The 27,635-nt window shown below is 47.1% G+C and overlaps 1 protein-coding gene across 1 annotated transcript; it reads left to right on the top strand.

Moving 5' to 3' along the window:
• The first annotated feature begins 2,137 nt into the window (after positions 1–2,137).
• C1qtnf2 (C1q and TNF related 2) lies at positions 2,138–23,181 on the top strand. The gene is made up of 4 exons (XM_052758445.1): positions 2,138–2,342; positions 8,995–9,068; positions 15,400–15,652; positions 22,409–23,181. The coding sequence occupies exons 2-4, from the start codon at positions 9,051–9,053 to the stop codon at positions 23,020–23,022; spliced, it is 885 nt and encodes a 294-aa protein (XP_052614405.1). The 5' UTR covers positions 2,138–2,342; positions 8,995–9,050; the 3' UTR covers positions 23,023–23,181.
• The last annotated feature ends 4,454 nt before the right edge of the window (positions 23,182–27,635 follow it).

The raw sequence follows: 27,635 nt of genomic DNA, 5'->3' as shown, positions 1-27,635 counted from the left end.
TCCATACTTTAGCTATGGGTATAAGTCAAAAGATCTTGGTCTTCATTCCGGCTCCACAATTGTCAAGCCACCAACAGTCTCTGGGCCTCCTGGCGTTGTGCATGGAACGGGGACCTTGGCCTAAATTCTTTCGCAGGACATTTCCTCCTTAGTGAGTCTAAAGACTCCGATACAGCCTGGACCAGGGACTGCTCGTCTACCCAAGGTAAGCAAGACGTACTCAAATCAGTGCATGATTCTAGCCAATGGGTGGAGCAGCTGAGAAAGGCTTTATTTAGACAGTGATGTTTCAGGTGAGCAGGCTAGAAGCTGGCTCACACTGTTAGCTGATGTCTATGGTGTGTTGCTCCCCCTACAATGTGTCAAGCTTGTTAAAGCATTGTTAGAGTTCAGAAGAGGAGCACGGAGACGTTGTGGGGAGCGAAGCTCTCATCAGTCAACAATTCACCAGTTAATAATTCAAAGGAAACCTTTTGTTCATTCCATCCTGTGTTGAAGGTACTTCCTACAAGAGGAAAGACTTGAGCTAGGCATGGGAGGGTACTGTGGTGGGTCTCCTTCTATAGTAACTGATGGGAGCTCATTGAAGCTAGTTTAAAGAGAGGAAGAATAAGAGGATGGAACTTTTATCACAACTATTACAGGTATCAGAACAAAGGCTCTAATAAAGTAGCCACAGGACTCTGTACCTTCCAGTTCTTCTTATGTGGGGATGTCACTGTCTCTTGTCACAAGCAGGTTCTCTCCAAGTGGCAGGAAGCTATGGCTCAAGACAGACTAGGGCTATGCCTCTGAAGTTAGTACTTCAGAAGAAAATCGGTACCCTTTCATGGAGACCACATGGGAGGGTGAATTGGCTCATGTGGACTCTGCCTACCATCTAGGCATGTCCAATCTGAGACCCACTGACCTCCACACACACGCAAACACACATAAATAAATAAATGTAATTTACCTTTAAAATTTGTTGAATAGACATGGAACCCACTGACATATCTTTATGTCACTACTTATTGTATATTACATAACATATATTGCTCTCATATAATGTATTATATTATTATCTTATTAGTGTAACATTTATTATCATTGAAAATTATAAATTTATAAATTTATCAATAATGAGTCTCTGCATAGCCTCCTCAGTGCCTTGTGGGTGAGCGTCACAGCTACTGGAAGGAAGACAGGTGCAGGTGAGATCATTATTATTCTTCCCACTTCTCGGGAAGTGAAATACAACTGATGCAGTTCGACTCGTCCAGGGTGGTGGAACCAGAACTGGACTTTGAAGGCGTGTGTGCGTGTCTGCATTAAAAAACTCTAACTGTGAGCTTCACATCTCATGACAGCTGTTAGCCAGATGCTCCTACTGCATCTAGCAGCTGGAAGAAGCGAGCAGAGGAAGCAATGGACAGAAGCTAATGACGGGCCCCTGGGTTTTCTTCTTGTTTTATCTTCTTGTCTAAACGGAATCTCGCTACCTGTGTTGGGAGCTGAGACCATCCAGTGGGGCCCATCTCTCTCTCTCTCTCTCTCTCTCTCTCTCTCTCTCTCTCTCTCTCTCTCTCTCTCTCTCTCTCTCCATGATTTGAGGTAGATCTGCCAGTCAATGGGATGAGGAAAGAGTCATTCGTTGTTTGCAGAGGAGAGAGATGAGGGCTAGGACACAGAGTCACCTGTTCCCATGTGTGTGGACACTAACATCCAGTGAACACAAAGAAAAGAAGGCACTGGACCCTCACCAATGCCACCCAACACAGATACCTAGCCACTATCGGACACACCCAGTATATAATGCACTCTCCAGTTACATACTAAGCTCAGCCTTCACCATGTACACTTCACATGTACATACTGGGGTCTGACGCGTGTTTGGGTGCATGACCTATACACACACACACACACACACACACACACTATTTGACATATATGTGTAACTTGTAATCACTGTCCAGTACATGAACATTCAGTGTACATGGGAATGTTCTCTACTGACAGTCTCGGATCCACGGAGGGATAGATGCCCGCGTGTACACACGGATGGTTCTGTAGATACTGGCAAACACACCAATAACCATGGCTCCTGTACTAAACCTTCAAATGCTCGGACAGCGTCTACACACAGACATGCATCGACACACCCAAGTTGTCCCTGCCGCTGGAAGCCTTTCTGAAATCCGAAGGGGAAAAGAGCGCCAGCTGCTGGCCAGCGCACGTGACCGGGAAGGAAGGCGCTCCCGCCCATGACGGGATGGGAAAACTATGCCTGGGGCCCGCATCTCCCGGAGCTGCAGGCAGGACCGAGCACCGCCAGAGCTGGACCGTGGCGCGGGGTAGAGAGGGTGAGTGTCGTGCCCCGCAGGGCCGAGAGTGGGGCGGACCTGGAGGAACCCTGGATGTTGCAGGCGCGAGATGAGGTAGCAGAGAGCTCGCCCCGGGTGGGGATGGGCAGCTTCTGCCTCTCCCTCTCTGTCTTGGGCATTATAGCCCGAATTCAAACATTTCTAAAGAGCGTGTCATGTGCCAGGCTCTGACTGGTGGCTCACGGGTTAAGAAGGAAAAGAACTTTGTGGTTTACTGAGCACCTATTTGGTGCCAAGCCCTCGGGCCCAAAACTTGTGCGCTTTCGTTTCCATGACGATGAGTTATCGCTGTCTTCAAAGGAGAAACTGACTCAGTCACTTTAAGGACAGGCTCAGGGCTGCACAGATGGCAGAGGCACTTAACCCTTTATGTCCGAGCTGATACCTGGATTCACAGGGTTAGCATTGATTGGGCCCATCATCTCATTTACTCGGGACATTCCTTTAAATACATTAAAATGAGGCGGGGGACGGAGGGGGGGGAGGTAGACTGAACTCGGGAAGACATAGTAAATGACGGTCAGAAAATGACACCAAGTTCTTCACAGTTCTCTTCACTCCCCCTCCTTCCCCAACTACTGTCTCTAGGCCTTGTCTGTTTTGTTTGAGACAGGGCCTCCTGCAGCCCAGTCTAGCCTCAAATTCACTAGTAGCTGAGGATGACCTTTGACGCCTGATCCTCCTGCTTCTGCCTGCTGGGTGCTGGGGTTGCAGGTGTATGCCACCACATCATATTTTTTCAGCCCTGGGGACCAAGCCCAAGGCTTTGTGCACTCTCTGCAAGCACTCCACCTGCAGGGCCGCATCCCCAGCCCCCAGGCCTCACTTTTATCTCTCTTTTGTTCACATCCTCTATTCTCGCAGCTCTCTGGCCCACTGCAGGACCTTCACACGCAACCAAACTGTTACAGTGGCCGGTAGTGGCCTCCCAGCCCAGTCTCTCCTGTAACACAAGAAGGCCTCTCTACATCCCGGTGTGTGTGGTGCTCCTCTGCTCTGCGACCATAAAACTGTTTGGTTTGCGACCTCTCAAGAGGTCCTTCCCTTAAATGACCATCTGCCAGAGACTGTCTACACTAGACCAGAGCACTAGTAAGGACAATGGCATTTATCATTATTAAAAAAAAAAAAACCTCTCTTCGTGCTTTTATTTCTGCTCTCCCATCTGCATGGACCTTCTTTGTTGTTGTCTGGTTGCTCCATGCTTTCCACCACCAACTAATTCAACTTCTCCACACATCTCTCTAGACATCACCCTGCCCTTCTTTCTCACTCAACTAGTATACCACATCCAAATGTGTGACGTCTTCTCAGATCCCAGCAGGGGCATCAGACTTGTTCCAGTAATGTATCAGTTGTGTGGGTGAATTGGAACTCTTTACACAAGTTCAAAGTCATCTTTGAAGCTATTCTGCCGCCATGAAGTCGTCAGCAAGTTACCCCCAAGAAAATCTGTGTGTGCGATTCCGTAGATGATCTTAGGGTGTAAAACCATAAGCAATACAAATATGTGGTGGTGTTTTGATGAAAATGTAGAGTTTGTTCTTTCAAAAATGTTCAATTGCACCGAGGTGTGTCTTCATAAAGGAAAATGTTGGTTTTTAAAGTGAAAGAAAGAAAGAAAGAAAGAAAGAAAGAAAATCTGTGTGTGCGTGTGTGTGTGTGTGTGTGTGTGTGTGTGTGTGTGTGTGTGTGTGTATACTGGTGAGTACACATGCACTCGAGTAATGTAGAGGTCAGAGGACAATCTCAGGTGTTGTTCCTTAGGAGCTGTCCATCCTTACCCACCCCGAGTCAGGGTCTCACGCAGGCTTGGAGTTCACCAAGTAGGCTAGGCTGGCTGGCCAGGGAGTCTCAGAGATCTGTCTGTCTCTGCTTCTCCAGGGATGAAATTACAAGCACATTCCACCATGCTGGGCGTCTCTTTTGTCTTGAGAATATTGTCTCAAGTGGCCCAGAAGCCACTTTTTGTCTCTTCATTCCTTCCTGTCTGGTCCTGACCCTTCTGACTGAGCATCTTTTTTATAATCTGCTACTGATGCTTCCTGCTCCCCGGTGTTCCCTAAGGGGTATCAGACTGATGCACATACTTCCCCACCTTTTCCCTGCCAGTCAGAGCCCTGAAAACCACATTTATCTCCAGGAGAGGAACCCTGCACAAATTGAATTGCTCAGTTAATCCCCTTCTATTCTAGGTCCAGTTTTGAAAGCAATTCCACGCCACACCTTTTCTAAAGCCAATGGTCCTCATCCAGATGTGTCCTCTTCTGTAACTGGCTTATTTCCCTGCACACATGCTCAGTCATGCAGATATCACTAGCCTGTTAGGGTCTCTCCTGCTAGCAGAGGGGCTAAGATGGGAAACCAAGACCTCTGGGCCTGGCATTGGCAGACCTGATTCCCCAGATATGCTTGACATGGGAAGTTGGTTTTCCATTTTTCTGGGCTGTGTTTTGTCTTCTGCAAAGTGGAGATGCCAAAACCGGGCTCTCAGGACTGTGAGGAGAAGTACAGGGCCTGCAGGATGCCGGGTCCCCCAGAAAATCGAGGGATTTCCCCTCTCTTTCTCGCTCTCTGCATGTCCACGTGTCTGAGTGTGGGCATACCCAGGCGACAGCGTGCATGCAGAGGGCACAGGACAATCTCAGGGGTCGGCCCTGCCTTCCACCTTGTTGGAGGCTCGGTCTCATGTTTGCTTCTGGCTGTCCTGGGAATGTCCAAGGAGTCCTGTGTCTCCACCTCCCGTCTTACCATAGGAGCGCCGGGATTGCAGACTCACACTACTGTCTCTGGCTTTATGTGAGTTCTAGGGATGTGGACTCAGGCTTCCACACAGCACAGAAAGTGCTCTACCCATGGAGTCATCGCCCCAGTCCTAGAAATTTTTATTTGAACATGAAAATTACCTTAAAATTAGAAAGCAAATTGAAAGTACAGTGTAATGCCGACTCCGGTGGCGTAATCCCTACGCTTGGGAAACAGAGGCGAGTTTGAGGATTTTTCCTAAGATGGATGAGACACTGTCTAAATAAATAAATAAATAAATAAATAAATAAATAAATAAATAAATAAATAAATAAAAGTAGAGATATGCAGGCTGGGCATGTTGGCACACACCCACAATCCCAAAACTTGCAAATGCAGGAGGATTACTGACAAGCTCCAGGCCAGCTGACTCTATCTACATAGTCACTTCAGGCTAGCCTGGGCTTCACAAGGAGACCTTGTCAAAAAAAAAAAAAAAGTGTAGTACAATCTGAGGTCCACGTGAGGGCAAATGATTAGCAAACAGCAAGCTGATCGCTTTTTGTATGTATCTGTGTGGTATCTGTGTATATGTGTATGGTGTGTGGTCACATGTATGTTAATGTGTATGCATCAGAAGCCAGAAGTGAATGTCAGGTGTCTACTTCTATGGTGTCCATCTCCTTTTTTTTTTTTTTTTTTTTGAGACAGACTCTAACTGACCCTGTCTAATTGACATCTCAGCTAGGCTTCAGGGACCCACCTGTCCCCACACCTCCAGCACTGAAGGAGCATGTGCACATCACCACACCTGGCTTCTATGTGGATGCTGGGGATCTAGCCTCGGGTCTTCATGCTTGTGCAGCAAAGCACTTTACCCCCGGAGCCATCTCCCCAGCCTCCAGCGGATGACTCTTGCCGAGATGGAATTTCCTCGGTGACAAAGTTGTTTCCACTGCTTTTCAGCCTCTATCAGCTTACACGTTGTCATCTTAAAGAAACTGATCACTAGGTTTGCCGCTGACAACCTCCTTTAGAGTACAGCATGTCTGGAGAGTAAGGTCTAGAGGATTGTGCTCGAATGTAGATATGTGTACCATTTGTATGCTATGCCAGTGGAGGCCAGAAGAGGGAGTCGGAGCCCCTGAAATGCTAGCTACAGAGGGCTGCCATGTGGGTGTTGCCAACCTGAGTTCAATTCCCAAAACCCTCATGGTAAAAGGAAAGAACATACTCCTGGGAGTTGTCCACTAACCTCCACATGGACTCTGTGATATACTTTGGTATGTGCAAACACACACACACACATATACACAAACATACACACAATCAATCAATCAGTATACATTAATAAGTAATACTAAAATTTGAGTCACAAATGTGAAAACCCTCACAGGGCTTCAAAAATTAGTGTTAAGTATTGTAAAATATGGGACTGGAGAGATAACTCAGCAGTTAAGAGGACTGACTGCTGTTCCAGAGGATTCAGCTTCAATACCCAGCACACAGTGGTTCACACTGTCTATACTCCAGTTCTGATGTATCTGCATCCCTCTTCTGGCCCCCACAAGCACCAGACACACACATGGTGCAAATACATACATGCAAGCAAAACACCCATACACATGAAATTTAAAATACATTTTAAAAATATGTTTCAAAGATTGTAAAGTGTCTCACTAATGATTTCTTTGAAGATTACATGTTCAAATGACATGATACATTGACCTAAATATCATTGACATTAATTCCACCTGCTTCTTTTTACCTTTTTCATGTGACCATGAGATCATTTTAAATGGCATATATGACTTGTGTCCTTTTCCTATTGGACAACGCTGTCCAATTATTCTCCCCCACCATACAGGTCTGCCATGCCAAGGCTGACTGACCCTTTGGAGACATGGAGACAGAAGAACAAACACCCTCAGATCTCTTCCCCTACTCCCCACATCCCACTCAGCCAGAGGGCTGCCCTGCACTGCCCACGATGTTGAATGTTATGTTTGTTGATTTTGAAGGTCCTGCAGTATATATAGGTGAAAATAGAATCCTTCAATATTAATCTCAGGACTGACTTCCTGTGTGCCTTCAGAAATGCTTGCCGAGACAAGCGTAGCCAGATCCTAGCTCCTGAGACCTCTCATTAGGTCATAATTTATCTTTAGACCTCTGTTCCTAGGCAGAGCCAAGAATGGGGACGGAGAAAAAAAGGGGGGGGAATTAAAATATTTCTCAGCAAGAAGACCCCATGCTTTTCAACTCTCTGTCTTCACTTTGAAATCCTTTGTCTCTCAGTTCAGTGTTTCCAAGTGGGCCCCAAACTTGAGATCCCAGAAAAGTGGGTGTCCTGAGAGCTCCGTAGGAGCTGCAGCCAGCCCCTCTCTTCCAGGCCACCTCAGCACTTCGAGAAACTGGGAGAGGACTGCTTCTAATTTGCTTCCTGGAATTGGGGAAGGCGGGGTGTTTTCCATTAGAGAATTCTCACTGCCATCAAAGCAGATTTTTCAACAGTCTTCAGCCATCTGCAAGCAAGCTCTCTTTAACCCCAGCCACCCGCCTGTCCCTTCTAAAGCCACACACAGGAGAATTGCCCTGTTGGAGTCAATCCGGAGGTCCTCTTCCGCTGAGAATGAGGCAAGGCATCACTCGGGGTCTCCTGGTGGCGGTGGGGACTGTCAACCTCAACTGAACTGCAGTTTTAGAACTCGGGTCTCTACATTCTCAGTAGCTAAGTGTGGCTCTGTCAACCACAAATGCATCAGAATCATGTTGGTATTTGATGGATTGGGAGTGACCATTGCATCCAAAGCCACTTAATTCATATTGAACATACACTGTGTATGGCACTGTACTAGGCTCCAGTGTTACAGAGAGGGCAGACAGGGCTCCCACTTCCCCAGATCTCCCAGTAGGAAGAGACAGAGGTGAATCATGACCACAACTGGGTGATGTGCATTGAAAGGCAGGCAGGACAGGGCAGCCCAAGAGCATTGTGGGTCAGATACCTTACTTAGACTGTGGGCAGTGCTCCCCAAGGAGATGAGACTAGACCTGAGGCTTCCAGGATGAGGCAGGCAGCTGAGAGGACTTCTGGGGATCAGGTTAGGAATGGAGGGGGGCGGGTAGTCAACTGCAGTGTTTAGAGTGTCAAAGGCTCCACGTTTAGAAGTGTAATCTCATTCTTGACACAGACTCTGCAGGTTAAAAAATGGCATTGTGTCCATGAAATAGTTAAGAAAACACGTGACTGGTTTTTCCCAGAGCTCTTTACCACCCAGGAAAGAACTATTTAGTTTATTTGAGATCTTCAGATCGTCAAGCTGAGATTGGTCAGTACCTGGACCTCACAGCCTCACTCAGAAGCCCAGACGAGCATTCCTGGCATTTGCAACCTACAGACCACATTCCAGAAAAATACAGGCAAGGCCAGTGTCCCCACCTCTGCCCCTTCTCATGTCACAGTCTTAGCAGAAGGACCCTAGGATGACTGTGGCTTATAATAAGCTTTGGTTTTACTCAATTACTGGGCAAGCATCAATGAAACATCTCACTATTAGGATAAGAATTTATACTGTATCAAGCTGATAATAGAAAAATAAACAAATTAATAAAAAAAAAACTGGAAAAAAAAAAGAATCAGCCAGAGGCTGTGTCCTGGGAAGTATGGAGGGAGAAGGCTCTTGCCCTACTGTGGGCTGCAGGCTGGAGCCGTGGGCTCCCAGGGCTTTCCTGGAACATGTGTATTCATAAATCACTAGCTGCTTTCCTGAGAAGCCAGAAGCCCAGGACTGAACAGATTAAAACCAGACTTCAGAACACATCCAAGTTTAACACCTCATGAATCCATTTCTGGGATTTAACTATCATTATTTTTTCCCTTTAGCAAGAAGACTCTATGAAGCCTTTCTTCCCATCCCATACCCAGAAAGAACAACTTAGATGACAGTGTTTAAAAAGGTAAGGGGGCGGTGATGGTTAATTTCTTTTTTTTTTCTGACCAAGTGAACCTCTCTTTGTGGAACTTTTGCTGTATGTGTAGTATTCTGCAAGCTCAGCCCCAGAGACAGGGACAGAAAGACAGACATTTGTCTGAGCAATCCGAAGGACAATTTCTGTCTGAACCAGATACGAAAAAAATGGGTGGAAGAGAGAAAAATTGCTTGAATTAGTGGTTTCCATGTCCTCTGGCTCTTAGATCCCTTTTTCTCTCCCCACAGACTCTCTGAGTCTCAAACATATATTAAGCAGCTATTATTTTTAAGGGGTGTGTGTGTGTGTGTGTGTGTGTGTGTGTGTGTGTGTGTGTACACCTCATATATGAGGGTACTCTCAGACACCAGATGAGGATGTCAGATCCCCTGCAATTACAGATGATTGTGAGCTGCCCAATATAGATGCTAGGAATCGAACCCATGTCCTTTGGAAGATCAGAAGGCACTCTTAACCACTGAGCCATCTCCCCAGCCCCAAAGTAGCTAGTTCTTAAATATCTGAATATGCTTGAAAGTTTGTAAACAGGTGGCCCGCTGTGGTCCTGTGCTCATGGGATTTGGGGATGGCAGGGATGATAAAGCCAACACCGACAAGTGGTTGTAAAAGCGAGGGAAGAAGCGAAGAGCCAGGACTGAACTGGGAGCTGCCTCAAGGAGGGGGTCAGGGAATGCCTGGAAGAAAGACTAAAAGTTGAGCCTGGGGACAAGGTACTAAGTTAGGAGCAGAGGGGCTGGACCTTGGCCTGATAGAGGCCCTGCCTCGGGCCAACAAGCAAAGGAAGGGAGGAGCTGAGGCTGGGGTGAGGCTGAGGCCCGGTCATTTAGGGCCTTGTGGAATCTGTTAGGGGTCCCTGTGTTTGCGGCCTACAGCCAAAAGCTACTGGACCAGCTTGAAGAATGAGGTGTCTGCTGGACGGTTTTCAACTCTGGCTGCGGCATAAGAAAAAGGCCGGAAGTCGTGGAGTATGCACAGGAATGGAGGGTGTTGAAAGTCCACGTGAGGAATGAATAACGGGATGAGGGGGGCTTTGCAAACCCCAGCCCTGATGTCTTGGCTAGGATCCTAGCTAGACCCCACACCATGAACACTCAAGAGGGGTTTGCGGTGGGAGTCAGGGCCCTGGATGATCCTTTCCATTGAAGTAGACACTTTTCAAAGAAAAGGAGATATTTTGTTGTTTTGTTCTCTCTCTCTCTCTCTCTCTCTCTCTCTCTCTCTCTCTCTCTCTCTCTCTCTCTCCCCCTCTCCCCCCGCCCCGTGTGTGTGTGTGTGTGTGTGTGTGTGTGTGTGTGTGTGTGTGTGTGTGTGTGTGTTATTTTATTTTACGTATATTGGTATTCTACCTGCATGATATGTTTGTGTGAGGGTATAGGATCCCCTGGAAATGGAGTTACAGACAGTTGTGAGCTGCCATGTGGGTGCTGGAAATTGAACGCCGGTCCTCTAGAAGAATAGCCAGTGCTCTTAACCACTGAGCCATCTCTCCAGCCCCCTTTTTTGTGTGCCTTTGAAACAAGTTTCCATGTAGCGAAAGCTGGCCTTGAACTTGCTGTGTAGCTGAGGATAACTTTGAACTCCTGATCCTTCTGCCTCTACCTGAGTGCTGTGATTACAGGTGTGCACCACCACACCCCAGAGGACAATTCCTCAAGCATCTGATTACCAAAGTATCCTGAGAAAGCAGAAATATCACTTTGACGTTTTCAGGGTCATGTGGCATGCATGTGTATAAAGCTGTAAAATAGAACACAACGTATCAAAGAATACTATGTGTGGCTTTGGCATGTGCTTCAAGGTCTCTTCTATAATCTGGGATGCTAGGAAAAACATTTCAGCAATGCTGACAGCATGGGAAGCATTTTTATATCGGGGCAGCCAATGCCAAGTTCAAAGAGAACTTCTGCCACTAACCAGTTGTGTAAACATGAGCAAATTGCCTCTCGGGGAGGAAGTTACGGAAGGAAGAAAGGCAATATGGGGTAAGTGTGGTCACTAGGATAGATGGCCACGGGTAAAGCCTACTCCCTGGGTATGACAGTGGGCAAACAACTTCACCTCTTAGAGCCCTGGTTTCTTCCTTTGAAAACTAGGATGATTTTTGCCTTTGTCGGGCTTATTGTACCTTTCCAATAGCGCAATGCAGGTAAAGAGCTTCATGCAGACCCTGGAACATTGTGGGTACTTAATAACGTCAGTTTGTCTCTGCCTCAGTATCATCTGTAACTGAAGGAGTTGGATTTGACACCCTCCCCAAGTTGGTTCTATGTTTATGTAAAAGGCTGTGGGAGAGTTAATCCATCTAGATGATCGGAGGCTTGCTATCTTCTAAGCATGCTGCCCCCATCCCGTTTTCTCACCAGGGCCATCATGTGGGTGGTGGTGTGAGTGTGGAGCTCATGGGGGAGTAGAGCTATTTGGAGTCTTGTTTTTCTTGGAGGTGCCTGGGAAGCAAGGAAACTCTCCTCTCCCTTCAGCTCTGGAAGCAAATCTAGTCCCCTGCCTTTCTTTCCAAAGCTATTCCTGGCTCCAGCTGCAGGAATGCCTCTGGGGCTGTAGGAACCTTCAGGCTCCAGTTCCAGAAAAAAATAAAACTAAAACATCTCCCTGTGTGTCCCAGAGCAGCCCGCCCCTTAGGCTCTGGGGCCTGCCCAGCCAGCTGTCACTGAGAGGCCATTGACCCCTCTCTGTCAGAGAACATTAGACAGGAAAGAGCAAGTGTCCCCCCGCCTCCCCCAAGGCCCTGTGGATGTACTTTGGGGCAGAATAGAGAACACTGTGATCGATATGTCCCTGTGCCCACTCCGGTCTGTTTCTTTGCTGTGACTTTAGCTGTTCTTGGAGTTCCCATCTACTTGTAAAAGTCACTCCGCCTCCCTCCCTTCTCCCTTCCTCCACCTTCCCTCCCTTCTCCCACCCTCCCTCCGTTTCTTGCTAATCTGAAATGTTTATAGGTCACAAATTTCCAGATCATTTTAAAACTGCTTGGAAAATTAATTTCCATTCTGTAAGACTTCCAGGTCTGTTTCGGCTCCTAAATAACAGGGCTGGGGAATGTTGCTCAATGGCCGAGCACTTACTTGTCTAGAACACACGAGGCCCAGGGTTCAATCCCTAACTCAGGGAGAAAAAAAATCCAACCCACCCCCACTGGGGTTGCGACCCACAGGTTGAGAACCACTTGTCTAGATGCATGTTTGTGATGCAGGGAAGAGAGACAGACAGAATTGCAATTGCACCCACACCTCCTTCTCCTGAGGCCTTTGGACTGACCAGCCCATTTTTCACAACTCTCATCTCATTTAGCAGGAGGAGGAAAGGAAAGAGGAGGTGTGCCATTTTTCCAGAAGCGTCTGTCACTGGTATGATACTAACACACATGATTTATTATGATAAGCAAGCCTGGTACAGAAGTACAATCAACCAGGCAGTGGTGGTGCATGCCTTTAATCCCAGCACTTGGGAGGCAGAGGCAGGCAGATCTCTGCGAGTTCGAGGACCACCTGGGCTACAGAGTGAGTTCCAGGAAAAGGCGCAAAGCTATACAGAGAAACCCTGTCTCAAAAAAAACAAAAAACAAAATGAAAAAAAAAAAAGAAGTACAATCAAGTATGGTCACCAATGTTTGAGTCCCTCTGTCCCTTTATAAACAAACCCCAGTCAGTGAGGGGAGCTCGGGCTAGCCTGAGAAACTTAGTGAGACCTTGTCTCAGAAGAAAAAGTAAGAAGGGAACTGGAGGAGCAGCCTAGTGGTAGAACACTTATCCAGTATGGGTGAAGCCATGGGTTCACTCTCCAGTACTGAAAAAAGATCTCCGGACCTTGTTCCAAGAGGAACTGCTGCAGGCCGCAGGAATATATCATAAGAACTCAGCTGGTTATGGCAAAGTCACTACCTGGAGGAATCAGGGAATTCCTCCAGAGGAAGCCAAATCCCAAGGAGTTTTTGGTGTTACTTGGCTTGTTATATATCAGCTGTTTTCTGTTATGAAAATCATGTGTGCCTTCATAGTTTTCCCCAATTGACTTTTTCCTAAGAAGGGCTAACAGTGTGGACTGATCACTCTCTGGACATACACATTCCAGGTATTTGGAGAACAGCCTCGGGAAAGGCTTTCTCTGGAATCAGATATCTCCCTTGGCCACTTTCAAGGACTAGCAGTAATAACAGTCCACATGCAAGTCTCCTGGTAAATTCCACAAGGAGACACCACCTAGGTCAGGTGGACATTAAGTAATAGCTTTACACAATTCAGCTCGGACCCCTCTTTCTTACAGCCTTACTAACTTTATAGACTGCTAACTCCTTACCTAACCACTTCTAGGAATATTTAGATAACCTCCTGCACTGACAGCTATGCTCAGCCAGAACCCCAGTTCAAGCCTCCCTGTAATTATCATCATTAGCAGCATCCGGCCAGGTCCATCCCCAGATGGAGGAGAGTACTTTATCAGAGATACCTCTGTATTCTCTAAGAACAGACTTAACCATCCAGGCTACCTGTTTGAGAAGGCCTGGCGGATGTGCCAATTAAGCGTTACTTCCTCCTTTCCCAAACCTTACCTCCAGTTCCAGATCTCCCTTTAACTATCACCAGAGGCATCCAGCTGTATACAGGTTGCCTAGCGACTGAGCACACTTTCCCCCACCCTGCAGAAAAACGGCAGGTAGCTTGGACAGATAGGAGCCACAGGAAAAAAGAAGACAGTTTTACTTTCTCCCATTGACCTAGCAACTTATAGATTCTTAACATTTTCTACCAATCACGTTTAAGATTATAGTTGAGCACATAAGAGCCCTCTTCTTAGATATTACCTGAATTCAGCCTTTAGTTAATTCATTTCCCCATTGGTCACTTCCCTTTGGGGTTGCAAATGATAATTAACGGTTATTGCCTCCCTATGTGATTCTTATCACCCTTCCGTTTGACCCTGGACGCCTGGCTTTATATACCAGGACTTCCAGGGCACAGGGGGTCGGAGAAGAGAAAAGAGAATGGAAGAACTAGACGGGTAAGAACTTGAGAGGAACAAACTGAGATGGGGAAGAACTAGATTGAAGGCTAGAAGAGAGTACTAGAGGAACGAGATGGAAGATGAGGATGAGCCAGATGGGGAACAACAAGATGAGGAAGAACGAGATGAGGAGAGAGAAAGAGATGGGAGAGAAGATGATATGGGAAGGAACAAGATGGATGAGAACCTAGAAGGGGCAGAACAAGATGAAGGAATTAAGATAGAACCCAGAGGGGACTGCGGACAAGTGTAGAGAGAAATCAGGCAAGAAAAGACCTAAATATGAGAGCAGAATATAAGCTTGTAACTGACACAGAATAATAAAGTATATGGACTAAGGAGTTTCGTGTACATAGATTCATTTCTCCTCATCAAAGATTAATTATCAGCTGGTTGTAGATTCTTCCCGGACCCTGGGAGGGGACTATCGAGGGGCTGGACCCCCTTAGTCCCCGATAAGGAACATCCAAAGACAGCCCCAAAACCTTTGCAGTTATCAGCATCAAGACCAAAGCAGGGTGGGAAGCAAAGGGGGTGAAGGGAGGGACTGGAGGGGGGCAGGTAGTAGATTCTTTCTGCGTTTCAGCTACTTGGATGAATGACAGCCTAATGGTGAACAGCTTGCTCTCAAGACCCTGCAAAGTGTATCTGAGCACAGGATTCAACCTTAAGATACTCTGATATTGCCAGTTGGTGGTGGTTCACACCTTTAATCCCAGCACTTGGGAGGCAGAGGCAGGTGGATCTCTGAGTTCAAGGCCAGCCTGGTTGGTCTACAAATCAAATTCCAGGACAACCAGGGCTACACAGAGAAACTCTGTCTTGGAATATATATATATATATATATATATATATATATATATATATATATATATATATATATGATGATACTGTCTAGATTAGTGTTCCTTAACCTTCCCAATGCTACAACCCATTAATACAGTTGCTCATGTTATGGTGATGCCCAACCATAAAAGTATTTCCATTGCTACTTCATAACTGTAGTTTTGCTGCTGTTATGAATTGTAATATAAATATCTATGTTTTTCTAAGGTCTTAGGCAACCCCCGTGAAAGGGCTGTTCAACCCACCCACCCCCACTGGGGTCACGACCCACAGGTTGAGAACCACTTGTCTAGATGCATATTTGTAATGCAGGGAAGAGAGACAGACAGAATTGCAATTGCACCCACGCCTCCTTCTCCTGAGGCCTTTGGACTGACCAGTAGCGTGTCAGAACCACGCTCACTCTCGTCTGCCACGGTTCTTTTGTCACCCACAGGTGACCACCATGATCTCTTGGGTGCTCTTGGCCTGTGCCCTGCCGTGTGCTGCTGACCCTCTGCTTGGCGCCTTTGCTCGGAGGGACTTCCAGAAAGGTGGCCCTCAACTCGTCTGCAGCCTGCCTGGTCCCCAAGGCCCCCCTGGCCCCCCAGGAGCACCAGGATCCTCAGGAATGGTGGGAAGAATGGGTTTTCCTGGTAAAGATGGCCAGGATGGCCAGGACGGTGACCGGGGGGACACTGGAGAAGAAGGTAAGAGACCTATACCTGCCCTCCTGTCCACCCAGAGTTGACAACGTCTGTCGTGAGGGATGATTCAGAGCTCCTAAGACTAGTACCCATCAATACCTCTTCATAACCAAGTGGCAGAGAACAGACGGAGACTTTCAGTCCCATGTTCCTGCCTCTGTCGAGGATTTCAATTGCTAAGTGGAAGGGTGAGCAAGCCTGTGAGCTGTTATTCCAAGTGTCTGGTTTGTAGGTGACAGCAGCCAAACTAACAGGCCTGAATAAGATTACTTGACTCATGACTGCGAAGACTAAAAGCTGAGCTTTAGGAATGGCTTGGCCCAGAGTTTGAACTCTTTCTGTCGGGGCTTGTCTTCTTCCTGTGTGTTGATTTCATGCCCCCAGAAGCTGGATGTTCTGAAATGGCACCTGATGCATTCAGGTCTCCCTTTCTATGGCTTCATCTATACCCATTTTTCACCTTTTTAAAGGGAGATGTGGTACCATTTGCCTAGGTTGGATCCTATGCCACCCCTGGATGCTTTTGAGTGGGGAGTGAAAGTACTTGGTCATTGTAGTTGACAGCTACATGGGGACCCACCCAGAGCAGTGATCCATAGGGGATCAGAGTGACACATTTTCACAGTGGACAGTAGGGGGTCAGGTAGGCAAGGGACAGATTGAATACCCTCATCAGGTTCCTTCCACTTGGATATTCCTTCTAGCTATGACTTTTCACCTCTGCTCTTTATCAGCATCCTCAAATGTACATCTGAAACATAGGGAAATTATAGCAGTGTCTTTCTCAGTGCTAGCAAGTAAACCCCAGACCTTGTGCAGGTTAAGTGTATGCTCCACCCTGCCAGCCCCACGATAACTTTTACTTACATGGTGTTTTAACACTGACAAGACATTTTGAGTAAGTCCTTCATCAGATCATCAATACTGCCCTGTCCTGTAAAGCAAATGTACTTGTTATTCCACATTTCAAATGTGGAGACTTAGGAGTCAGGGTAGCAAGGTTGAGATGAGCATGTCATAGCTGCAAGCACTATGGGGACAGCCCTGAATACTAATTTTGACGAGTGTCTTAACCTCCCCTAACGGCAGCGTCCCCATATCTACAACAGTGGTGCCAACAGTACCTACCTCACCAGAGCGGGAGGCAAGAACTGTATGAAGCTCCAGTCTTGAAGTCCTTATTACAGTGTTACTCACCCCAACCTGATTGCTGAACTTAGATTCCAAACCCAAGGTGTTTCCTATCACACAAAACCAACTCCTCCAAGTGCACCTCTTCCTAGGAGAAGACTTCAACAATAATGGAAATGCTTGGACCCAAGGAGGTCCTGCAGGGTGCCAGGCACTGGATGGCACCATCCTGCCTCCTTTGACCTCATGGTATATTGGGGTCAAGCAGGGCCTGCCAGAGCCTTCCCCTGAGATGTGCCTGTGGGTTCTGTGGGAGATGGTTTCTGTCAACCTCTCTCCTTGATCAGGAGCAAAGAGAGAGCAGGCTGGAGACTCTTTAGGTGATCTCTCCTGCCAGAGGTCAAGCGACCGAAAAAGAAGGCAGTGTTGAGAGGCAGAGAGGGAGCAGCCAGATGTGTGTAACCCAATCAAATCCAGGTTACCTTGGGACCACAACAGGATAACATCTAGCCACGCCCCACTGCTGTGGATATCGCTCTGTATAAATAAAATGCTGATTGGCCAGTAACCAGGCAGGAAGTATAGGCAGGAGAAGCAGAGAAGAGAATTCTGGGAACAGGAAGGCTGAGTCAGGAGTCGCTGCCAGCTGCCATGAGTACAAACATGTAATATACTGGTAAGCCACGAGCCATGTGGCAAGGTATATATTTATAGAAATAGGTTAATTTAAGATAGAAGAACTAGATAACAAGAAGCCTGCCACAGCCATACAGTTTGTAAGCAATATAAGCCTCTGTGTTTACTCGGTTGGGTCTGAGCGGCTGCGGCTCTGGTGGATGAGAGAGATTTGTCCTGACCATGGGCCCAGCAGGACTGGAGAAAACTTCAGCTACACCCCACAACTGACAAACACAAACCCATCTCTAGAAAGGTCTCAGGAAGGAAAGTTGATGTTTCCTGAAGCCTTTCAGAAGGTAATGAAGGAGGCGGATCACACAGCCCGAGTTGGAAGTTCCTGCCAGCTTCCCTAACCGCATCCCTGGGAAAGAATGCCAAGCCAAAGTGGTCGTCTCCGTTCTTCCTGTTCCCTCAGCCCCATCTCCTAGCTTTTGTTCATCTTAGTTTTTAAATTTTCACTATTTACTTATGTGCCTATGTATGTGTGAGTGCTCATGTATATGCACGAGCGCTGTGTGTGTGTGTGTGCTTGTGTGTGTGTGTGTTCCTATGCATGTGAGTGCCCATGGAGGCCAGATGAGGACACTGAGGTACTTGGAACTGGAGTTACAGGTGTTGATGGACTTTTCTTTGGGCTGCCGGCTCACAAAAATATGAGACTTATTTTTAATTCACAGAGACTTATTAATTATGAAAGCTCAGCCTTAGCTTAGGCTTGTTACTAACTAGTTCTTATAACTTAAATTAACCTGTATCTTTTAATCCACATTCTTTTACGTGGCTCAGTTACCTTTATTCTGTACTGCTCTTCCTGCTTCCTCTCCATTGACTGGCAACTCTACCTTCTTCCCAGCATTCTCTCTGCTCCAAAAGTCCTGTCTTTCTATTGGTCATTCAGGTTTTTTGTTGTTGTTGTTGTTTTTTCTTTTCTTTCTTTTCTTTTTTTCTTTGTTTGTTTTTGGTTTTTCTTTTTTTTTGTTTGTTTGTTTTGGTTTTTTGAGACAGGGTTTCTCTGTGTAGCTTTGCGCCTTTCCTGGAACTCACTTGGTAGCCCAGGCTGGCCTCGAACTCACAGAGATCCGCCTGGCTCTGCCTCCCGAGTGCTGGGATTAAAGGCGTGCGCCACCACCGCCCGGCTTTGTTTTTGGTTTTTCAAGACAGGGTTTCTCTGTGTAGTTTTTGTGCCTGTCCTGGATCTCGCTGTAGACCAGTCTGGCCTCAAACTCACAGAGATCCTCCTGGCTCTGCCTCCCGAGTGCTGGGATTAAAGGTGTGTGCCACACCTGGCTGGCCATTCAGTTTTTTTATTAAACCAATCAGAGTGACACATTTTCACAGTATACAAAAAGATTACTCCACAACAGACAGGTGGTTGTGAGCTGCCCAATGTGGGTGCTGGGACCCGAACTCTGGTCCTCTGCAAGTGCTCTTGACGGCTGAACCATCTCCCCAGCCCTTAATTTCCACTGTTATCAAGGTCTTGACTAGTTTTATTTGCATTTTCTCTCCATTTGTCATTTATCCCCTTTGTGTGTAAAGCGTGCGCTCTACCACTGGCCCACATGTCCTGACCTCATTTCATTTGTTAATTGTATACGTAAACGGCTTTGTATATTAATTGTATTTTTAGATACCTAGAGAAAAGTCGGGAAGGGTGCACACCTGGATGATGTACACTTGTGTCTAGAAAGTGAGAGGGAGACAAGAAGTGTGTAAGGAGGACTCCTCATGTATTCGTGCCATCTGCATTTATCACCATGACACTGTATCTGTGTCCCACTCATACCGTTTAAAAATGGTTCCTGGCAGGAGAGATGTTTCCATGCTTGAGAACACTGGGTGCTCTTCCCGAGAATCCGAGTTTAGTTCTCAGAACCCATGTGGCGGCTAACATCCATCTGTAACTCCAGTTCCAGGAGATCCGATGCCTTTTTCTAGCCTTAGGCTCCAGGCACACAGGTGGTACACAGACCTACATGCAAGCAAAACATCCATAAACATAAAATAAACATTTTGAAAAAATGGCTCCTGAAAATTAGATATTCAATAAGAAAATGCTATTTGGAAATCTACTTCCCAATTAATTAAAGTAATAAAAGTTTAAACATATGACAGTAAACTCAGGACTAAAAATATAGTGTGTTTTAGGGTCCTCTAGGGGGACATATATTACTTCTATTGCTGTGAAGAGGCACCATGACCAAATGTGCTGGCTAGTTTTATGTCAACTTGACACAAGCTCAAGTCATCTGAGAGGAGGAAGCCTCGATTCAGAAAATTCCTCCATGAGATAGGGTTGTAGGCAAGTCTGTAAGGCATTTTCTTACTTAGTGATTGATGGGGGAGGGCCCAGCCCATTGTGGGTGGTGCCATCCCTGGGCTGGTGGTCCTGGGTCTATAAGAAAGCAGGCTGAGCAAGCCATGTGGATGGAGCAAGCCAGTCAGCAGCATCCTCCATGGCCTCTGCATCAGCTCCTGCCTCCAGGGTCCTGCCCTGTTTGAGTTCCTCTTCCTTCAATGATGAACAGTGCTGTGGAAGTGTAAGCCAAATAACCCCTTTTTTCCCCAAGTTACTTTGTCATGCTGTTTCATTGCAGCAATAGAAAGCTTAACTAAGATACCAAGGAAACTCTTCTTTAGAAAAAAAAAAAGCATTTAATTGGGGGCGTTCCAGTTTCAGAGAGTTAGTCCATTATCTTCATAGCGGGGAACATGGGCAGGAGGTGTGGTGCTGGAGAAGCACTCTACATTCTGATCCACAAAGAGAGAGAGCCACTGGGGCTGGAGTGGGCTTTTGAAACCTCAAAGCGGTCCCTAATAACACTGCTCCTCCCACAAGGCCACACCTAACCCTTCCCTGCCAGCTCATCACCTGGAGACTAAGCAAGGAAATATATGAGCCTATGAGGGCCATTCTCGTTCAAACCACCACGTTCCCCCCTCTGGCCCCCATAGGCTTAGAGCCGTATCATAATGCAGAGTGAATTCAGCCCAACTTGAAAAGTCCCTATAGTCTATCAGTTTTTAAAACTGTCCAGAGCCTCCTGTGAGACTCCAGGCCATCTCTTAACTGTAACTCCCTGTAAAATCAAAATCAAAAAGCACACTACATATTTCCAACATGCAGTGTCACACAGAATATACATTCCTGTGCCAAAGTGAAGGAAGGGGAGCATAGTGAGGAAATACTGGACCAAAGCAAGAACAGAACCCAGCCTGGCAAACTCCAAATTCCGCATCTCCATGTCTGATGTCAAAGTGTTCTCCAACGCCCTCCAGCTTTGTTGACTGCAGCCATTACAAACAGGATTTTTTGATAGGCTTTCATGATACGGGCTAGACAGTCATGACCATATTCATGACAGAAAGGCTGATAACTCAGTAGCTGCTCAGTCCACGAGGCTGCATACCTCAGCCGTCCCAGTCTGCAATGAAGGCCTGGAGGATTCCTGGAGGGCCACAAGTCCTCGGTCCACACTGGATGGCTGGAGGGGCTGTTAATGTCAGCAAAGGGTGGGCACAGCAATAGGAACAGGGTGGATGCACTCACCAGCTGGGAGTGAAAGCAGACAGGCAGAAGCAGCAACCTCTCCCTCAGATCTCTTTCTGTCTGGGACACAGCCTGGAGGTGCTGTCCACTCGAGGACACCATCCTCCTCATTCAGTTTACTTCTTCCCTCACAGACCTGCTTGGTGGCATGTCTCGTAACTGATTCGGATCCAATCAAGTTGACAACCAAGATTAGCATCACACAGTGAAATGCCTACATACTACATAGAAGAAACAAAGTACCTTGTCGGGGGAAAAAAAAACTGCTAAAAAGTCGCCCCCACCCCCACTTCAGTATATGTGACCATCGTTGCCCTGCGTCCGGCGATGCTCAGATGTTCATTAGCACCAGCCCCTCTCAGGACCAAGGCCTTTGATGAGCATTTGACATGCCTTCCACAACTCGGCCATTCTGCCAGTGCACAGCTGTGTTAAGATAGAACCCCAACCCTCTTCCATACATGTTTTGCTTAAAATGGGTTGAAGAGCCAGGCCTGGTGGCTCTCCTGGAATGCCAGCATATGGGAGGTAGGAAAAGAGTCAGCAGAATAAGGCCAGCCTTGGCTTTGCAGCACATTCACACCAGCCACAGGCCACGTGAGACTGTCTCAAATGCAATACATAAAATTTTGTATTCAAGAGTCATTAAGTACAAATGTTTCCTATGGAATCACTCGCCCCAAAATGCTGTTTGTAAGGAAAATGTGTATTTTATGAAATACCAGTCTTAAAAACCAAGAGGTGTTCTCTGAGTAAATATTTGGGGATGTTCCACAGGGTTTATCAGCTGATGTTTAACATTTAAACGGTGTTTGCAGGCACTGTCCTGTGCACTGAGAGAACCCAGGGACTGCTGGTACTGTTGTTCTCTTGGCACCTGGAAGTTTCTGGCACCCACTGCTGTTTTGGCTCAGTGGACTTCACAGTGGTCTTTATGTAGTGTAACATGTAAATCCACCTCCTACTTGTTTTCCTGAAACAGTCTCATGTAGCCCAGGCTGGCCTCAAATTCACTATGTAGCCAAGATGATCTCGAACTCCTGATTCCCTCCTCCCTCTCACACTCACACACTGCGCTAGGAACACAGGAGTACACCACCACCTCTAGTTTTATGCAGCATTGAGGATTGAACCCGCGAGTTCACACATGCTAGGCAAGCACCCTACCACCTGAGCTACATCCCCAGCCCAGTGAATTAGTCTGCTGCCCTGATTCCCAGGGCTTCTGAAAGGTGTCACAATCCTGGTTTTCCTGAAAAGACCAGGAGAAGCACCTCTGAAGTCATGCCTTCAGCGTTTGTCCCCTCCTGTGTGCCCCCAAAGCCTTCTCATTCCCTCCAGCCACTGGCCCTGCCCAGGTTTTACAGGTCCCTTATAAAACCAGCTCTTCTGTCTTCCAGGTCCACCTGGCCGGACAGGTAACCGTGGAAAACAAGGACCAAAGGGCAAAGCTGGGGCCATTGGGCGGGCTGGCCCTCGAGGACCCAAGGGGGTCAGCGGTACCCCAGGGAAGCATGGCACACCAGGCAAGAAGGGACCTAAAGGCAAGAAAGGGGAACCTGGGCTGCCAGGCCCCTGCAGCTGCGGTAGTAGCCGGGCCAAGTCGGCCTTTTCGGTGGCCGTGACCAAGAGCTATCCACGGGAACGACTGCCCATCAAGTTTGACAAGATTCTGATGAATGAGGGTGGCCACTACAATGCATCCAGTGGCAAGTTCGTCTGCAGCGTGCCGGGGATCTACTACTTCACCTATGACATAACGTTGGCCAACAAACACCTGGCCATCGGCCTGGTACACAACGGCCAGTACCGGATTCGGACTTTCGATGCCAACACCGGCAACCATGACGTGGCCTCGGGTTCCACCATCCTAGCTCTCAAAGAGGGTGACGAAGTCTGGCTGCAGATCTTCTACTCAGAGCAGAATGGACTCTTCTACGACCCTTACTGGACCGACAGCCTCTTCACAGGCTTCCTCATCTATGCTGACCAAGGAGACCCCAATGAGGTATAGACACGCTGGAGATGAGTTTCTGGAGATGGGTGCTGATGGAGGAAGCCCCCTGGACTGGGGCTGGGGGCTGGCAGTCTTGGGAGTTTCTCTCCCCAGGCTGGCCTCCTCTGTTGCTGCTTTAAAAAAAGAAATCATTAAATCCAAGCTTTTGTTTCATTATTTATCTGTTTGCTCACTAATTATCTGTCAAGTAACAGGCACTGGGCTCTGTGAGTTACATATACCAATGGTCAAGACAGAGTTCCTATCCTCATGGGAAATACAGTTCGCAAATAAACAGAAAACAATATAATTATTCTACCACATGGAAACAGGCTTAGGGAGGTAGCTGAAATATTTATCTTTTTTTTTTTAAATTTGGAGCTGAGGACCAAACCCAGGGCCTTGCGCTTGCTAGACAAGCACTCTACCACTGAGCTAAATCCCCAGCCCCGAAATATTTATCTTTATTTAGAGTTCATCACTTAGGTCTATTTATACACAGGCATACTTTTTTTTTTTTTTTTTTTTGGTTTTTTGAGACAGGGTTTCTCTATGTAGGTTTGCACCTTTCCTGGAACTTGCTTTGTAGACCAGGCTGGCCTCAACCTCACAGAGATCCGCCTGCCTCTGCCTCCCGAGTGCAGGCATACTTTTTAAGTGGAAAGCTTACAGATTTTGACTTACATGCATACCCTGTCCTGTCGCATAGCTCAGGAACAAACCGGTACCATTCCCACCCCTGTCCGCTACAGCTCTCTGGGACTCTTTCAAGCCAGAGCAGATGTTCCTTCCCTTGCTTACATTAGGATTATGTCTGAACACAGTGAGTTTAAAATATTGTTCAGTTAAAGATACATTCAACAGGGCACGTCAGGGTCTAGCCACACAGCACGTGTTAGAGCAATTGTTCACCCTGATGGATTGCCCACCCCCAATGCCCTGCATTGTGACGGCCACTGTCCTACACATACTCAGTGAGGGGAAAGATCAAAACTCCAGGTAGTTTCTACTGAATGTGTATTAGTTTTTGCACCATCATAAAATCAAAACTTCGGGGGCTGGAGAGATGGCTCAGCGGTTAAGAGCACTGACTGCTCTTCCAGAGGACCCAGGTTCAATTCCCAGCACCCACATGGTAGCTCACAACTGTCTGTAACTCCAATTCCAGGGTCTCCAACACCAATACACATAAAATAAAAATAAATAAAATTTAAAAAAAAAAATCAAAACTTCATCGGTCAAATCATTGTAAATTAGAAAACATATGTGCAAGGAAAAGCTGGGCACTGCAGCAGGACACAGGGCAATGAGAAGAATTGAAGGGATTGTTCCCCAAGCAAAGCGACCTACCTGCAGGTACAAACGCCCTCTCTGCCCAGGCAAGAGCTGGGCGCACTTGAGGCCAGAAGAATTGAGATGTTGGGAGGATGAGACTCTTGAGATTAGGAGATCACACAGACTCTCACAGGCACAGCCAAGCTCCTTCCACTTAAGAAAACAGATTTACCCTGAGTATAATAGCTTATGCCTGTAATTCCAGCATTCACCCGGCTGAGGCAGGAGGATTGCATTGAGTTCAAAGCCAGTTTAGGCTGAATGTGAGACTGTCTCAAAAAAAAATTATTATCAGGATGCAGATGGAGTGTAGCATTAAAATGGGGGCAATTCCCCCCCACAACAGGGTTTCTCTGTGTAGCCATAGCTGTCCTGGAACTAGCTCTGTAAACCAGGCTGGCCTCAAACCACAGAGATCTGCCCACCTCTGCCTCCTGAGTGCCAGGATTAAAGGCATATGCCACCACTGCCCAGTGGGGATAACCTTGAACCTTCAAGAACCTGGGCATTTTAATTGTCCCACTGCTCAGTCAGTGATGTGGAGCAGGATATCCCTGCATGCCTGCTGACAGGAATGAATAGCACTGAGGTAAGTCTACCCTGGTCCAACTGTTTTCAGTGTGCAGGGCCTCCATGCAAGAGACTGGTGTAGGCCCAGGATCAATTGCTGGAGTTTCCTGATAGAGCCTCAACTCTCAAGCAGTTGTCTCTCACTGCCCCCTGGTGGATACTCATGGGAAAGCAAGTACCCCTGGGTTGGTCCTGAGGAGTGTGGACCCAATGTTAATAAAACAGGATTTACTTAAACATCCTCACTGAGTCACAAATGGTTATGGGAATGGGAAGGGTCTAGAAAACAGGCAGGACTCTGTGGCCCATACAGATCAACATGTGGTCAAGGATCCTGTCCAGGGCCCTCATAGATGGGTCAGCCTCTGAGATGGAGCGGCACCCCCATTTGTAAAGAGTTTTTTCCTTTCCTTTCTTTAAAGACTTGTTTTACCAGACATGATGGTGAGAGCCTTTAATCCTAGAACTCAGGAGGCAGAAGCGGTGGATCTCCAGGAGTCTGAGGACAGCCTGAGCTACATAACAAATTCCAAGCCTGCTAGGGCTACAACACAGTGAGACCCTAATCCTTCATCCTATCCCTGGCTGCTTCTTGAGGGTCTGGTGAACCAGGGACTGTCTTTGGGCCTTCCCATTGTGTAGGCACTGAAGAAGAAGCAGAACAGTGCATCTTTGTGCCATAAAATGGTCTTTGGTCCAAAGGTCTTCTCTCATTCAAAACACTCTTTGATGGGCAGCTACCCCTCTGAAGAAGCTTGGAGAACCCCAACTCTGATCAGGACATTTGCAGGGAGCTTCCAGCCCAGACAGACAGACAGACATTGGGTTTCTCCTGATGAATGCATGTTGTACTCCATGTACTAGGGCTCTTACTGTGCAGGATTATCATCAAGATTATGACAGGAGAGAATGAGACATCCATCTCACACACAAAGTTTAAATAACAAGAAAAGCTCAATACTCAATACCGATAGTATTTTAATACAGAATGTTAATAAATCAAAAGTAATGCAAAAGAAAACAGAAAAATTCAAAGTTTCAGTAAAGATGGGATCTGATAGGGCTGGGATTCTGGTGAGGTAAAGGGGGAGGGGAAGGAAGGAAGGAAAGGGAGAGAGAGAGAGAGAGAGAGAGAGAGAGAGAGAGAGAGAGAGAGAGAGAGAGAGAGAGAGAGAGAGAGAATTCTACAAGTACAGACTGCATCAAAGCTGCATTGAAGCTTTGACATCCCACCCACCCCCATCCCACCCTCCACCCCCACCATAATAGGAAGAAACCGCCTCTTTGCTGCATGTGATCCTTACTTGTGCCACTAGAGGGCGCAAACCTACCACACAACCTCCAACAAACCGCAGGCACCTGGAAGAACCAGCAGGCCTCTGCAGCAGGCAGTTTCTTAGATTCAGAGCCCCAGACAAAAGCCAAGGTTCTAGAGTGGTCATGATCTTGTGCTGGAAAAAGAAAAAAAGGAAAAGGAGTAAAATTAGTCCCACCTATATAAAATTAGTCCCACCTATTCCTAACATTTGCACTCAGGGCTGAGTTTAGGACACCCTGTGTGTGGCAGAGACAGCCTGAGACAGTGCAAGAACACCTACCTGCTCTTGCAAAGCAAGAACGAGATCCAGTCCTGAGTGTCTTTGAGTCCCTCATGTGGTTTGGGCCATATTATTAACATTTGTGGCTTCAGCAAAATGAAGGGTTGGTCCAAATGATCTCAGATCCAATTTGGGCAACAAATCTTAATTTCTATCCCCAAAGCAGAGTCAGAAAAGGAGCCTAAAGGAGCCTAAGATTCCTAAAACACAGTAACTCTGCTGGAGGAAGCTGCTGGCATGTTGAATCTTCACACCTGGGCCTCTGCTTCCACTGCAGACTTGTGTGTGTGTGTGTGTGTGTGTGTGTGTGTGTGTGTGTGTGTGTGTACACTCACGCACACAGAGAGGCCAGCGAAGGATGTCAGGTGTTCTGTTCTATCATTTTCCATCTTACTCCCTTGAGTCAGAGTCTCTCACTGATCTTGGATCCAGGCTGGCAGCTAGCAAGCCCCAGCAATCCTCCTGTCTCTGTCCCAATACTGTTGGGGTAACAGACTTGTGCTCAAACATGCCAGGCTTGTATGTGGGCTTTGGGGATTTTCATTTAGGTCCTTGTGTTGTTTGTTTGTTTGTTAACTTTTTATTTATTCTTTGTGGCTTTTGCATCATGCATCTCTATCCCATTCATCTCCCCACCCTTTTGTATCAGGCCTTTGCCCTTGCAACCTCCCCTCAAAAAATAAAATAAAATAAAATTTAAGAGAAAATAAAAAAGAAAGGAAAGAAAAATCTCATTGTAGAAGGTGTGGTGTGACATGGTGAGTCACACAGCATACTCTTTAGCCCATATATCTTTACTTGCAAGTGTTCATTGCAATGAGTCATCGGTCCGGTTTGAGGCCTCTGGCTTCTGCTACACTCTAGGCCCTCACCAGGACTCCTCTTGGATATCCTGTTGTTGCTCTGTGTCATGGAGATCCTGCAGCTTTGGATCTGTGAGTCAGGCCCCTTCACATGCACATCATAGATGGGGTGGATGTTGAGTTGGGCCAACTTAGAGCCATGGATCTGGGCCTGGGTGGTAGCAGGGTTGGTCAGCCTGCCAGCTCTCCCCCATCCTCATCACCAGGGTGAGCTCTCTAGCACTGTCCCAGCTAGTTCATCCCATGCAGCAAGGAGCAGGAGGCA

This window comes from Peromyscus californicus, unplaced genomic scaffold, assembly GCF_007827085.1.
Source record: "Peromyscus californicus insignis strain IS unplaced genomic scaffold, ASM782708v3 Scaffold_3__1_contigs__length_106647218, whole genome shotgun sequence".
NCBI classification, from domain to species: Eukaryota; Metazoa; Chordata; class Mammalia; order Rodentia; family Cricetidae; genus Peromyscus; species Peromyscus californicus.
The sequence above is the reverse complement of the archived record's forward strand: the minus strand, read 5'-3'. Positions and strand labels throughout refer to the sequence as shown.